The sequence below is a fragment of the Dipteris shenzhenensis genome, chromosome 7 (assembly GCF_047967505.1).
Source record: "Dipteris shenzhenensis isolate YYH24624 ecotype China chromosome 7, Dip_SZ_1.0, whole genome shotgun sequence".
Lineage (NCBI taxonomy): Eukaryota > Viridiplantae > Streptophyta > Polypodiopsida > Gleicheniales > Dipteridaceae > Dipteris > Dipteris shenzhenensis.
This window is the reverse complement of record NC_141602.1, coordinates 39727111-39743043: the sequence shown is the minus strand read 5'-3', so window position 1 is coordinate 39743043 and position 15933 is coordinate 39727111. Positions and strand designations below refer to the sequence as shown.

Here is a 15933-nt window from a genome sequence, read left to right as displayed (position 1 = left end):
CATGGATTTCTCCCCAAAAAAATTGTGGGGTTTTTTTTTGACGCTGCTAGTTTTTCATCTTGCCAATTGGAAAAACTCATTAAGATGTATTTATGTCTTATAGTGTCCTACACAGTTTTAACTTCATGCCAAGGTTTCATTTACTACATCAATATCATGAATGACGCTAAGAGGAAACAACTAAGAAATTTTAAGTTAAAGCATCCACAATTATATTTTCATCTTTGAAAAGGATGTAATCATATTTGATCACAACGTGCAAAAGAGAGAGAGTCTAATTTTCTTTGGAAAACCATAATTGTGTTCTTTTATTGAAAGCTGTTTTGTACAGCTTCTTATAAAAGCCCTGATGAATGCTAATAACAGATATCTGTGAATGATTTCCTTGATTTCAAAGACAAGGCCTTATAAAATACATAATCTTGACCACTAAATCACGAAGTCTTGCAATTAATGCAACACTAGAAGTAGTTGCTGTGATGGCAACACCAAAATTTAGAGTTCCAATTTTATTTCCCTTCAATCAGTGTTCTCGTGATCCGTGTTCTCTTGTCTACTGTGTAATATCTTTATGCTGAACAGATGCATCTAACAATTCAACTTATCCGTGCATATGTATATTTTGAAACATCCAAGGTGTTCCTCCAAGCGCCGTACTAAAACAATAAACAAACATCGCATCATTAAGATATCCTTTACTATATCTAACAAAGAAGATTTTCAACATGCGCTTTAGAAGGACCAGAAACTACAAATGACTTTTATCAAAGTTAAGTGGAGTACCTTGATGGATAAGCAATGTAACTGCACTGTGGAGATTGTCCACATCTGTGAAGCTACCAGATTTAACCTGAAGTAATCTACAAATCATATCACAATGCCGGAAATGGAGAATTAGTCTTCCTCTTCTTCTTCTGCTTCTTCATCACCACCAGGCTCTGCCTCACTCTCAGCTGCCTCTTCATGTACTTCTGGCTCTGGAATTGGTGGTAGCTCCTGTGTCTCAATTAATTCCCCATCGTATTCCTTCTGTACTTCCGGAGGAGATGGGGGTTCATAGGGGCTATTTTTGAAGCCCCAGCCAACGTAAACATTGCTGAAACTATCCTTAGTTGCCACCACATATGCTCCAGGCCAGAGAAGGGACCGCAAGCAAGCTACCTTATGCTTTAATCCCTTAATGTTGGAACTAAATGAGACTGACCATGGTTTGATTCCCTTTAATATTTCGGCATCATTGTCCACAGAAGTCAACATATCAGGACTTTCTTGGGGTTCTTCTTCAGCTTTTGGGGTCTCTTCCTCCATCTCTTCTTCGCTTTCTTCTGGAGGCTCAATCTCTGGAATATAAAGTGAGCACCTACCTTGTTTTCTTATATGAGGATTTTGATGCACCCATGCCTCTAAGTTGCCAAGTTCAGTAGGTGAAGGCATAACCCATTCTTCATTTTTTTCAAGTCTTCCACTAGGTTCCTCTTCTTCTTCGGGCTCTTCAGCCTGCCAAAAGCAACAATAAATGGAAACTTTTGGCATGCAGACAATCTTGAAATTATTTAAAGACATTTCAGATTTGCATTCTTGACTTTGATTACAAGCATACAATTATTGAGTGCGAAAAGACAGAAACAATATAGCCATGCTCAAATCAATGATGAACTTATTGCAGATTTTCTGCTTCAAGGCTCAACAACAGAGGGAACTGCATGATACAATAGTTGATTTGGTTGCTTGAGGTTCTGGGGAAAACCTTTTATGACATGGACCTATCAGCAAGTGGATTTGGACCAGATTTGAAGGAATAACTGGCTAGGTTGTCCTGTCTTCTTCACACCCATAAAATTCAAGTGAAGGAAAGCTAAATTCATTGATTTGGGGCTTAGGCCACCTCAATAGTTTAGTTCCTCTCTATAGGTGGGTCAGTTGCTCCAATATGTTCTTAAAAGCCACAACACAATGATGCAAATCTCAGACTTTAATTGGGAAGGCAAAAGGGTCCTTTCTCTCTTTCTAAAACATTCACATGATTGAGATTATTTGTAGTGCTCAAACCTGTTTGAACAGAGCAATATGTTGGTTGTTGAGAGTTCACGCTCAACATCATGTGATCATGTGTGCATAGCACCATCACGTGATCATATGTGCATAGCACTAACCTTATAGAGTGCTATAAAGGAAAGGGTTAGATCCCCTAACCCTAACCCTAAAAGGGTTTGTATATATTCTATTTTTTCAACTAATTCTAGTGTACAGTTAGTCATTTGTGGTGTGCTCTCTAGCTGTGCCCTCTCTCCTCATCTCCACTCTTCTCCTCTCCCCTCTTCATATTTTGTCATGGTATCAGAGCTACCTTGCCTTCCGCTGAGGCATTGCGATTCTTGAGAGTGTGAGAGAGATTGTGAGATTGAGAGTTCTCTTGAGTGATTGTGAGATTCTTCCATTCACTTCCGTTGAGAGAAAATTTCTGTTCATTGTGGAAGAAATTCCGTCCACTTCCGTTCATTGAGTGTCCATTTCTTTGAAAGATTTCATTTCTTGAGAAAGAGAGTATTCCTTGTTTGTGAGAGGGAGAGCTTCCAAAAGCTGTGAAAGACTATTTTGATTGCAAGGGAGAGACAAAAAGATTTCTGAGAAACGAGCACGGGCACCTCTTCCTCCAAACTTCTTAGGCTCGCAGCGACGAGGATCGGCGACAAGCAATGTCCTATCATACCTCACAAGAATGTCCCTGATCTCCTTCTTGGACTGCTCGTCCACGTACTTCTGATAGTAGGCGACAAGAGCCTTGGCGATACTCTGTCGAATGGCATAGATCTGAGAAGTGTGGCCTCCGCCGCGGACGCGGATTCGCATGTCGACGGCAGCAAACTGGTTGCGGCCGAGGAGAAGGACAGGCTCAAAGGCCTTGTAGCGAAGGATTTCGGGTTCAACGAGCTCGATGGGGCAACCATTGATCTTGATGAGACCACGGCCACGCTTGCAGTAAGCGACGGCAACAGCGGGTTTTTTTACGGCCGAAGCATTGCACAGACTCGACGGAAGTCATGGCGAGGCCAAAGGAAGAGAGAGATGGGGGAAGGAGGTGGGGAGAGGGGGGCTATGGCGACGGGAAGCTCTAGCTCTGGCTATGGCGACCGAAAGCTCCTGAGGTGCAGCTTGTGACGGCTGAGGCAACTCAACAGCACGAGCCGCCTCCATCTTCTGCGACCCATGCCACGCCTCTCCAAAGCTAGCGCCTCTGACTCAAACGAAGCCTCCTTCAATGGCGACGGGAAGCCGCCTCCTATGAACAATTTCACTGGTACAAAAGGATTAGTCAAAGATGTGCTCTATGTTCCGAAGCTCAGCAAGAACCTTTTGTCAGTAGGTCAAATGACGGAACACAACTACAAAGTCATCTTCGACGGTGATGAATGCACTATCAGAGACAAATCCAAAAGAGGTCAGCTAGTAGCAAAAGGTGTCAAGGAAGGACGCTTATACAGGATGCTAGCTACAGTACCAGATAAGCATGCCATGTCAGCTCAAATGCAACAGATGCCACTATCTGCAAAATGGCACAAGAGATATGGTCATGTCAACTTCAAGTACTTGTTAGATTTAAGGAATCAGAATATGGCAATTGGGATTCCGAAGCTACAATTTCTTGGAAAAGTTTGTGAAGCATGCTGCTTCGGCAAACAAAAGCGAACCAACTTTGTCAGAAGTACCTCTCGTGCACGAGGTATTCTTGATTTGATTCATACAGATGTATGGGGTTATGCCCAGACCCGCAGCATCAATGGTTCACTTTATTACTTGACCTTCATCGACGACTACAGCAGATATTGTTGGGTCTACTTTCTGAAAGAGAAATCTGAAGTGTTTGCCAGATTTCAAGAATTCAAAGCCATGGTAGAAAACCAAACAGGCAGAAAGATCAAGGTCATGAGATCAGACAGAGGAGGTGAATACATGTCTTCAGCATTCATGAACTTTTGCAAAAATCACGGCATTCGACGACAATTCACATGTGCAGATACTCCTCAGCAAAATGCAATAGCTGAAAGGAAGAATGGGACTTTAGCAGACAGTGCTAGAGCAATGCTTAGTGAAAAGCATCTTCCGAATCAGTATTGGGCAGAAGCAATAGCTACAGCTAACTACTTGCTTAATCGGCTTCCTACCGAACCGATACAAGGTATGACTCCTTATGAAGCATTCACTGGACACAAGCCACGCATTGGGCATCTCCGCATATTTGGTTACATAGCATATGCCCACATACATGATGATCATCGCAGGAAATTGGATGCGAAGTCACACAAATGCATCATGGTTGGCTACAGTGAAGAAAGCAAAGCATACAAATTGTATGATCCCATCAACCGCAAAGTCATTATCTCCAGAGATGTAATCTTCGATGAGGAATCAGAATGGAAAACCTCACCTACACAGGAGATAGAAGTATCGACTTCACAGTCATCTACAGAACAAGTTGATGAAGAAGAGCAAGAATTGCCAGCAACACCCCAATCAGCGCCACAGCAGCTCAGACGGTCTACTAGGGAAAGCAGACCACCAGCCAGATTGACATATGCTCAGAAAGGCAAAGCAATTCAGGTGGAAACCACCAACTATGCTCTTATGACTACCATCATGGCTACAGAAGAGCCTGTGTACTTCGAAGACGCAGTAGATAAGCCAGAATGGCAAACTGCTATGACTGAAGAAATGGATGCTTTGTATAAAAATAACACTTGGGAATTATGCGACCTTCCACCAGGAAAGAAGGCCATAGCCAACAAATGGGTATACAAAGTGAAGTACAATCCAGATGGCAGTATTCAGAGATACAAAGCCAGATTAGTTGCAAAAGGATTTGCACAACAATATGGCCAAGATTATCATGAGACTTATGCTCCAGTAGCAAAGATGGATTCCATACGGTTCTTGATATCACTAGCGACACTCAGTAAATGGAATGTGTATCAGCTCGATGTCAAGAATGCATTTCTCAATGGTTATCTAGACGAAGAAGTCTACATGCAACAACCAGCCGGTTATGTTGAACCAGGAAAGGAGAACCAGGTTTGCCATCTCAAGAAAAGTCTCTACGGCTTAAAACAAGCACCCAGAAGTTGGTACAGCAGAATTGACAAATATTTTGCTGATCTGGGATACATGAAGTCCAATGCAGATCATACTCTCTACTACAAAGTTCAAGGGGAAGATATTACTATTGCACTTTTGTACGTAGATGATCTGATTGTGACAGGAAGCAAGGATAGCTTCATCAGACAATTAAAACAAGACTTATCTGCAGAGTTCGACATGAAAGATCTTGGACTTATGCACTATTGTCTTGGAATTGAGTTCTGGAGAGATTCAGATAGCACATTCATGAGTCAGCTCAAGTATGTTGACAGTCTCCTGAAGAAGTTTCATATGGCAGATTGCAAGATTGCAGCCACTCCCATGGAACAGAGTTTGAAACTTACTAAAGATTCAGAAAAGCCTACAGTCAATGACAGATACTACAGGCAACTCATTGGATCTCTTATATATCTGACAATCACACGGCCAGATATTTGTTATGCAGTAAGCTCACTAGCACAGTTTATGGCAAATCCAAAACAGTCTCACTGGAATGCAGCCAAAAGAGTCTTGAGATACATCAGAGGTACAAGAGACAATTTGGGATAGAATACAGAGGAAGTCATCCACGGTTGCATGGATACTGTGATAGTGACTATGCTGGAGATCATGAGACCAGGAGATCGACACAGGGATATGCATTTTTCCTTGGTCAAGGTGCTATATCATGGTTGTCAAACAAACAGCCAACTGTTTCTTTGTCTTCAACTGAAGCAGAATATAGGGCACTCACTACAGGTGCATGTGAAGCTATATGGCTCAGAAGACTATTGTCAGAAACAGATTACTTTGATGAGTCAAAGCTAACAACAATATACTGTGATAATCAATCGGCTCAAGCATTGGCCAAAAATCCAGTATATCACTCCAGAACAAAGCACATTGATGTCAGAGAGCACTTCATCAGAGAAAGAGTGTTACTTGGTGACATCACACTGCAGCATTGTGATAGCAAAGAAAATGTTGCAGACATCTTTACCAAACCACTCGGTAAAGAGCTATTCGAGAAACACCGACTAGCTCTTGGTTTGATGCAGAGGAAGGACATTCCCATCAAAGGGGTGTGATGGAATGTAATGCTCAGTCCTTCTTCAATTCCCCAGAATCATCATCTTGAAGGAAGGCCTACTTCATGATGTTGATCTTGAGGGAAGGTGTTGAGAGTTCACGCTCAACATCATGTGATCATGTGTGCATAGCACCATCACGTGATCATATGTGCATAGCACTAACCTTATAGAGTGCTATAAAGGAAAGGGTTAGATCCCCTAACCCTAACCCTAAAAGGGTTTGTATATATTCTATTTTTTCAACTAATTCTAGTGTACAGTTAGTCATTTGTGGTGTGCTCTCTAGCTGTGCCCTCTCTCCTCATCTCCACTCTTCTCCTCTCCCCTCTTCAGATTTTGTCATTGGTCCCCTGAAAAGTTTCCTTCTGACTTTCAAGAAGCTTCTGACAGGGTGGACTGCCCATACCCAGAACGCTGGATGCAATGACTTTCATTTCAACCAACAATGGGTGATTCATGCCTCTTGTGTGTATTTCCAATCTTCATGAAGGCATACGTTAGCCATTTTAGCTGACTACATAATTAGATATGGATGTCCCTTAGTGTCATGTCTTTCTCATTCTGTGGCTAAGACTATTGGGTTGAAACTTGCTGTAACTTTGGTCTCAATGTACCATTCAGATGAAACGAGGACTTGATCCCAAGTTCAAAATGAAACACAGCTGTTTGTTGGAAAATATCAAGGAGGCCTTAGGGTATTTTGGCACAGGATTGTGACCACTTTGACAATTCTCCAAATTCTATTTTTTCTAACTTGGGGAACATTTACAAGGCTGCCTTAGGAGGGACCATCTCCTCATTGTCAAGAGTTCAGAAGGGAGCTATTCTAGAGTGTTTCGGAGAGCTGGAATTGGGTGTGGGCTCTCAATTTTGGAAGGACAGATTTCTCTACCTCAGATATACAATGATCAGTGTAACAAATGATTGGGACCATCAACATATGGTGGCTGTTAGGTGTTAGATGGACATACAACTCAGTGCTCATGCCTCTAAGATTCTTATAGGTTTTTGCTGATCCTATCCACACTTTGTGACTTTTGAAACCACAATCACGTTGCCTTAAAGAGGCTTACTCAAATTTTGACGTCACAGTTTTCTTTTCACCGCCTACACGTGGCATAATTTGCTGCATTCTCCCCCTTGTTGGCTCTTTCTAACAGAGTTAAAACTTCTTCATTCTTCATTACTTTGCATTTTCATTTCCGTAAGTTGCTTTGGCTGTCATGGTCAAATTTTGTGTAACCATGGAATTGATTTGTGCTTGTTTCCCTTCGGTTCCTTTGAGCCACAGCCTGACTTCTGTACAACCAAGGTGCTTATTTTCACAAAACAATATGATAAAATCGCAGTAGCTAGCAGACCCAGCAAAGGGAAATCAATGAATTTCGTCAGGTTGACCAAGAACAGTGACTCCCAATTCTGACCAATATAACCAATAAACTGAAAGAAGATGCCATGATTCTCATGCAGAGGAAATTATAAGAGCTCCCTCAGAGTCTCAATGCATTTAACTGCACTCTCTCTCCATCTCTTGCATGAGCAAGATTATTTCCTTAGCTAGTATCATCATCTTGGGCACTTTTCCAAGGAAAGAAAAAAAAGTGTGCCATGCATTTAATTTTTTGAATGAAGAAATTGTGAAAGTTAAACTTCCACTACATTGAAGGATTATTTTCAATGCCATGTTAAATGTCAATCAGGGGACTAGCTTGGAATTTCACATTTGGAAAAGATGTCGCACTCGATTATCCATGCACAGGGATACATGAATTTCTGCAAAAGGGAATACATGCAGGATGTGCCTGTGCACATCCACCCCACACAGACATGCATACGGGGAATAAGAGAGAGAGAGAGAGAGAGAGAGAGAGAGAGAGAGAGAGAGAGAGAGATGTTATATGCATCTTTGAGAAGAACTGACCAGTAAAAACTATATATTTTAGGTTTAAAGAGACTTACCACAAAGTATCCTTTGGGGGCTAAAACAGTGTTTGCTGATATGCGTGCTATTTGTGCTCTCAGGAAGTTGATTTCTAATCCTGGGAATGGGGGATATGCCGATACCTCTGACTGCACAACATAACAAAACAAGTTGTAAATTTTCTGAATATTCACATCATACAAGAGTATCACAGATGTGACAATTTCAATATATTACACATTACAAGAGTATTGTTGAAAGTGCTCATCTCCTGCTACTTAAATGCAGAAAGCAGCCTCTGAACAAAGTCATGTACATGACTTGTATATTTAAAACAACCCTAGTAACTATTGCCCTGATCCCTAGAGTAAAGTTACCTACTAACCAGTTGAAGAATGAGTCAATGGAAAAGGACTAAAAAAAGCAAAGACCCAAGTAGAGATGTCGTATTCCAAAATGAAAGGTTCTCTTAAACATAATGCATGGCTACTCCCCCAAGGCTGATCCAACACCCATCATTGTGGGTATAAGTCCTATGCCACATTTCATTCTCCTCAATTCGCCTCAATAGTGGGTCTCAGGTGACCTAGGGTCGTGATGTCCAATCAAAGGGCTCCGCCTCAAAGAGCAACGGTTGACAAGGGTGCCGAAGCCCATAAAGCACTGCCCGAATTGCAGTGGTCAGTCATCTAGATTCGTCGGCCAATCCCAGACCAAATATTCTTGGGATGAGTGCAATCCCATAGATATTTTTTTGCGCTCTCCGAATGTGGATGGCAGGGCAAACTCGCTGAATATGTTCCTATCATTTGTGACCATGTAGACACTGCCATGTCATGCTCCGAAGTAAGCCAAAGAAAGAATGAATTCCTCCTCTCAGTGATAATCTGCTGGTGATGACACCTGTGAGTGAGCAACGTCTCTTGACCCATTAATTGATCACTACATTATACAATGAGGACCATTGCTAGGTTGATGCTGTCCAAAACACTTGAATAAAACTTAAATATCACTTAAGCAATCTTGGTGTTCTGCTGGGAAATTTCCATGTCCTATCAGTGGTTGTCTCCATTCTATCAGGTCCAAACGCCCGTTATAGCTAGGGCTCGAGTCAAGTTGGTTAATGACTCAGGTCATGCAGAGTGTCTCAAGTCAGTGGTAAAAGAGAAATATTGGACTTGCACCTATAAATATAGCCACATCAAAACAGGCACATCCTTCAAAGCATAAGAGGACGATCACGAAGTAGTTTCATCCTGGATGCATTTCACATCTTTTTATTTTACATCATCCATTTGTTGAAGCTACCTCTTGATTGCTTGTAAAGTGGAGACTTAGCCATGATGCTTCAGAGTCATCAACATAGAGCTCTTTTACGAAATGCAATCTTGAGCAGAGATCTCAAGCCCCAAACCTGTGCATTAATACCCAAGCGGATTAGAGCAGGCACACTCATTCCTAATTGGAGTCAAATGAACAGTACTGACCTACGGAGGCTTTGTGATAGATGCATCAGTGCTATTCAATAGAATGCCTATGAAAATGTTGCATATCTGGATGAGAGAATCTTTCAAAGGTTATATAAGTCCCTTTCACAAGTGTCCCAGTGCTCCTCCCTGGTCTTTCTCTCTAACTCTCTTTGATTGAATGCCTCACAAGGTTCTAAATGCAAAATGCCTAGCAAAAGTGTTTTGCAGATCATTGTGAGGCTTCTCTCAAAGTGGCATTATGTCTTTAATAAAGCTTTATCAATGACAAATGGGCTTGCAAAGTATGATGGGAATCTTGTTGAAGGTTACGCAACTTCAAGTAGACATAATGTGGATGATATGCACATTTGCAAACAAGACAGTGGCAGCCTTCAAACTCGTATAGAAACTTCAAGGTAATTAGATAACCACACATCGTGATGGTTAGTTGTTGATACACTAGGCAAATATACATATACGTGTATATATACATATATCTACATACATACCTGACTTTTTATGGGTTTCTCATATATAACCTAGCTCTCTCTTGTATTTTGCATGTTTTTTTGTTGGTTTATTGTGGAATACATTCATGTCTTGCATTCTCCACTCCAACTTTCTTGCACTTTCAACACACTTTTGTCTTTTCGGTAATAGGAAGTATATCATTAAAACAAAATGTACATTCAAAGCTGCTCCAAAGAGGAGCAGCTTCTACTCAAAACTAAAAACAGTGAAAGAAAGCTTCTAACTTTCTTGCACTTTCAATACATACACTTCTTTTTTTTTGGGTGAAATGATTTTATTACAAAAAGCAGTCTCCAAAGAGGAGACATGCAATTACAATATCAGAAGATTTCATTATAAGAAAAGTAAACAGAGTAGTCTATTTGACGAGCAGAGTGGCAATCATAGAAAGTTTGCCTAAGCGACATTCCGAAATAGTGAAACACGGAAAAGGTACACACGCGTTTTCTTTGTGTGAAATCCATGTATATTTATATTACAAGAAGCTGTCCCAAAGAGTGGACATGCAATTATAATATCAAAAGATTTCAATGTAAGACAAGTAAACAGTTACATTTTACAAAGTTTGGAGAGGATCTCCTTTCTTCTCTGAGTCTCCTTCAGGCTTAAGGGCTTAAGGTGGCATTTTCAGCCTCCACCTTGGATTTTTGTTGGCTCTTTTTAAGCTGGTTTTTTTCTCATGCATGGCATGATGTACTCCCGCATTAGAGCTTGCTCTTGTGGTTTTCATTCATCCATATTTGGAACGTGTGTCTCATGAAAAGGAGTGTTTCGGTTGCTGCTCCTCCCCACTCCAAGCTGCTCCCTCCCCCTCTCTGCGCCTCAGCCCTCTCCTCTCCCTCTCCCTCAGCCCCTCCCTCTCCACCTACCTCCTCCCTCCCTCAGCCCGCCTACCTGTCCCCCTCCCCCCGCCCTCAGCCCTGGCGCCAACTCAATATGTAATATGTTACTACCCTCGTCCAAAATCCAATGTATGGGGGGACAAGGTGCATATATAATATGCATGGATTTCCTTTTAAAATTTCAAATATGCAAGGGAAAAATATGAGAATTTCATGTCCCCCTTCCCACAAAATATAAGGTATATACCTTGAAAAATATGCAAGATTTTAAGATTTGTACATTTTTTTCATAATATGTGAGGCCCAAGGGGGAAGGTCTTTTGAATGAGGGAGGGTAAAACAAAAAATATACTAATATATAAAAACCCATCTCCTTTCAAATTAATGTAACTTTTTCATGTGTTACCTAAATTTCAAGGTATGAAGACATATTTGAAGCTCTTTTAGTGTAGAACACGACCATGTTAATTTGAATAATTCATACTCATGGTGACATATTGTTAAATTCATCTCATACTCAATATTTTGATAGATTTTCTTACTAAAGGGAGTTGGCGCCCCAGGCCCTCAGCCCCCTCCTCCCCCGCCCTCAGCCCTACCATTCTTCCTGCCTCACTCCCTCCCTCCTCCCCTGTCCTCAGCCTGTCTCCACCCCCGCCCCTTCTCCCCCTTTTCCCGGCCCCTTCCCCGGCTCTCAACCCGGCCCTCGCCCCCTGCCTTTCTCATCTCTCTTCCCTCCCCCTTTCCGTCTTCCTATCCTCTCCCCCACCCCTCCAGCCTGCCTCTTCCCCTTTTCCTGCCTCCCTCCTCCATTATGCTTTCCACATTTCCATTCTGTTCCTAGCTAGCTACTAGATCTCTTCATATGGTATCAGAGCCATGTTCCTAGCCCTGCTCTCTCTTTCCCTTTCCCTTCCAAGAGGTTGAGGTGAGGGAGGCCAATGAAGCTACTCTAACTCCTCCTCCTTGGAAGGTTGCCCTCTTCTCTCCTTCCTTGAGCTCTCTTCTCCACGCCATGATCTACCACCTCTCTTCTCCTTCCTTCAGCTACATCTTTCTGTGACATGCGGACGATGTTCTGCTTCTATCCTGAGGTAGAAGCAGAATCACAGCTTTGTGTCTTCAGCAAAGTTATAGAGGATCTTGAGTACTACAAATTTCGTTTTTACATCATTGCAATCCGAGTTTTCTGTGAAAAGTTACAGCCCTTGCAAGAAGTGACGAAATTTGTTTCTGTCCGCGAATTTTGTTCTGGAGCTCAATGATTTGACAGCCCAAGCATGATGCAACCAGCTCAACGTGGAGCTGTCCATCCTCTTCATTGTTGACTTCTGCTCCAGCCTGCCATTTTCTCCTTCTGTCCGACATTCTCTTGGAGCTGCTGCCCGCAAGTTCGTGCCCGCATTCTGCCTGTCATTCTCTTGGAGCTGCTGTCCACGCTGCCTCTATCTTCTCTGCCCGTCAGCTGATGTGAGCTCTTGACATTACATTGCGGTGACTCTTTCACGTGACTACTCCAAACTTTGGTAAAGACTTCTCGAGCTAAATGTGAGTTCTCCGATACTACTTCGACACACTCCAGTGATCTTTCTGATTAGTGTATTACATTGAGCTTGATGTAGACCACTCTACATCAACAAGTGACTTCTTCAACATTGCTTATTCGATCGGTGCCTGAGGTACTTCACATTGATTGACTTTTCGATTGGTCTTGGTACCTGAGGCTTCTACTTCAACATTGGTGACTCTCCTTCATGCATTTTGAGAGTCATCATGCAATTGCTCCATGTAGCTACCCATGGACTTCACCGACACATATTTTGGGACATTCCTACCTAGTGCTTCATTGACATCGTCATTGACTCGCAGGGATGTGCACACATGTGCATTAGCTACTTGGAGGACATCTCTTTCACAAAGAGAGATTTTTATTTATTACTACATGCTTGATGTATTTTGGGGTCCTCTGCCTTGGGTAGTCTCCCTAAAATGATATGTATTGAGTGTTTGGTTTTCATTGAGTTTAAAGGTCCTCTACCTTGCATAGTCCTCCTAAAAAGATATATTGGTTTTCTTATTTTTTTGGTGTGTGGCTTCTTAACATGTCCTGTTATGAAGCCAAGGGGGGATGCACTGTGAGAGCCATATGTATTGGCTTTGATAAGTCTATTTGTTTATCAGGCCTAGCTTGAGAGTTCCAGGATGTTGGTGCATTGGTCTCCTAGACCTCTGAGTTGGTCATGCATGCATGCATGATGAGCCTCTGAGCCATGCTAGATGAGATTTCTATGTTATGCTCACTAGCCTCTGAGCCATGCTCACTTGCCTCTGAGATTGTGTGGGAACCATATCTAGTTCTAGACCAGCATGCACAGTTCTAATGACTGTCATTGTCATGTTCTATTCTTGGTTCCATTCCAATAGTCTCTCACCTTGCCTTCATGGGGGGGTGTTGGAATATGAAGCCAAAGTGAGTCAAAAGTGAGTGTACTAGGTGTCTAGGGGATGTTTTATAGTCTAGTGAGTCCTAGACATGCCACGTGTCATATTGGGAGTTATCCCATATACACTATGGATTTCTAGAGTCTAGTGTCACACTATATAGTGTTGTACTTGTCTTGAGTCTTTGGAGATCAGTCAACATCAAGCTATCTACATGTGAGTATTTTGGTTATCATTGCTTAGCACTTCTTCTTTCATTTTCCTTTCCATTTTGCTTTTCCACATTTCCATTCCGTTCCTAGCTAGCTACTAGATCTCTTCATACATACCAACCTGCCTACCACGTTCATCAAGTATACTGTAATCAGCTTCTTGTCAATCTCTTCGATAGAGGAGGAAGGAACTCTCCGAAGGGTACTTCTAAAGCTGGCCCAACCCTTCAGAATCGCAACCATAAGCGGGGAGGAAGGAGACCTGAGATGGGCTGAGGTGAAGATCCATCTAGTGCTGTCCATCCAATCTCCCCCTGAGGAGGGGCTGCAAGCCTGAATATCGTGAATGAATAAATTTTTCCAAGGCTCATCCCCAGGCATAAGTCCTCTAACCACGAACTTGCAAGCAAGGCTCTACATTGCAAGTCTGGATCTATGATGTTTAGACCCCCCTCCTGTGTGAGAAGGATCAAGGTGTCCCAAGCTACTCTAGCAATAGTGTCTGTAGTGCCATCTAACCCACTCCATAAAAAATTCATGATAGGCCTTATGAGCTGAGTGATACAATCTCTGGAACTGCACCAATAGAAGCACACATACTAGGCTGTGGCTAGCAAAACCTGGTTCACAACCACCACTCTGGATGCAAGGTCCAATCTAGCTGAACTCCAGAAAAGGAGTTACCTTCTAATATTCTCCAACACAGGAGCAAACTGCTGCGAAGAAGAGATACCCAATGTAACCGGCCTTTGACCGACAAAGGGCAGTGTAACTGACTCTATTATCTCACAAATCTGAAATACAGCCAACTTGAAACATTGCCATTGCCCACAAACAAAACTTAGAGCATATATCTTCACTGCATAGCATCATTGAACCATTTAAGACAAGGGAGGCTAGAATCCCCTTCTCAAAAGCATGAAAAGTGACACCTGTTGGCCCCAACACTTGGCGCCCCTTGCGGTATTTATTTAATCACTGGTTAGCTCAAATACAAGGGACTCCCTTCAAGAGCTCACCCGCAGGTGCAACCCAGTACAATGCCAACTAGTGGCTGTGCTAGTGACCAACTCCCACTGCTATTCTCTTGGTTCCTTTCAATACCCATGCATAACACAAGTAGAAAAACCTGACAGCATGCCAAGCAATGCATTCACATATATCCAAGCCATTACTGAGCCCAAGGCTTGCCAATGCACCCCCAGGAAGAGGGTATCACAACCAGTGACCCCAATCCTCTCCCGGGCCAATGGCAGGGCATCCAACCTTGCAAAATCTCAGTAAGAATGATAGTAGCATAGAGTAGAAAGAGAAGATAAGAATACAGCCAACAGGAAGAGCCTGTTTCACCTCAGAACAGCCCTAGAAGTTGGTTGAACAACAGACAGCAGACTCTGGTAGGAGGGAGCTGCCTATGAGTGACTTCCAGCACCAAAAGAGATCAAGAAAGAGAGGGTTCAGCAAGCTGAAACAGATCCGCCATGATTGCGACCACCAGAATGGAGATTCCAGCCTACCAGCAGCTCTCTTGTCAGTGCGCCTTGCACCAGGCAGGAGCAGGAAGTGAGGCGTCCAAGAATATGAGCTCAGATTCAAGAAAGGAAGACTTTTGTCGCGAAGAAAGTCAAGAAAACCTCCAGAAATGGCCCAGAATGGAGGCGTCCAGGTCCAGGAAGCATGCTAGCAGCAGAGAGCACCAAGGGGAGGAGAAATGTCGCGAAGAAAGCTCAAAAAACTACTTCAACCAGCAAGAAAGAAAGAAAGAAAGAAAGAAATTTTATTAGAGTCTTCAGAAGACCGATGGGTCTATGAGACTGAAAGAAAACCTGATACAAATCACAGTAAGGGTGGAGCTACTAAAACGAGCATCATCACCCGTGCTGAATCCTAACATAATCAAATACATCTGGATGTAACAATGAAAAGAAAAGGACTCGAGCGGAGCGGAATCCTCCGTATGTCATGTCACCCTGGCTGGTGCATAACCGGTGATGGGACGCTATCGCCCGTCAAGGGGTGCCGTGCGTCTCGGTCTCTTGGAAGAGGCTCGATGCAAGACCAGAGCCACCGTGACTCCCGTGGGACGTATCCCGGGTCTAAACAATGATGGGAGGTCCCCCAGAGTGATCTGTGTGTCCCCTCGATGTCTCGTGTGTCGTGTTGCGGTCGTCGGGTCGGGGTCTCTGTCACGTCTGCGGCTAGAGACTGGACGATCAATGTCACTCGATGGGAAGAACTCTATGATCCTGCTCTGAGAGGTGTCTGATGATGTGGCCAAGCCCCGTCGCCTGAGTTAGTGCTCTCTATGTCAGA

At 42.9% G+C, this 15933-nt stretch overlaps 2 protein-coding genes across 5 annotated transcripts in view; both read right to left on the bottom strand.

Moving 5' to 3' along the window:
- Positions 1 to 361: 361 nt before the first annotated feature.
- LOC147900328 (flagellar radial spoke protein 4-like) overlaps positions 362 to 15933 on the bottom strand; it is an 89040-nt gene continuing 73468 nt past the window's right edge. For 2 of the 4 annotated variants that reach the window (XM_087377277.1, XM_087377279.1), the window contains 3 exons: positions 8163 to 8273; positions 784 to 1497; positions 363 to 656 (listed from right to left, as the gene is read on the bottom strand). In XM_087377277.1, the coding sequence (XP_087233403.1) occupies positions 895 to 1497; positions 8163 to 8273 (714 nt within the window). In that variant the 3' untranslated portion in view covers positions 363 to 656; positions 784 to 894. Of the gene's footprint in view, positions 657 to 783; positions 1498 to 8162; positions 8274 to 15933 lie in introns of all 4 variants that reach the window. The other 2 variants (XM_087377280.1, XM_087377278.1) reach the window with 2 other exon arrangements.
- On the bottom strand, positions 2031 to 3104 carry LOC147900329 (small ribosomal subunit protein uS9-like). Its single transcript, XM_087377071.1, has 2 exons — positions 2615 to 3104; positions 2031 to 2049 (listed from the first exon to the last, which is right to left on the bottom strand). Exons 1-2 carry the CDS (start codon positions 2848 to 2850, stop codon positions 2031 to 2033), a joined length of 255 nt encoding a protein of 84 aa, XP_087233197.1. The 5' UTR covers positions 2851 to 3104.

Coding starts and splice junctions, on each gene's coding strand:
- LOC147900329 (XM_087377071.1), bottom strand. CDS start 2,850: ATGCGAATCCGCGTCCGCGGCGGAGGCCACACTTCTCAGATCTATGCC.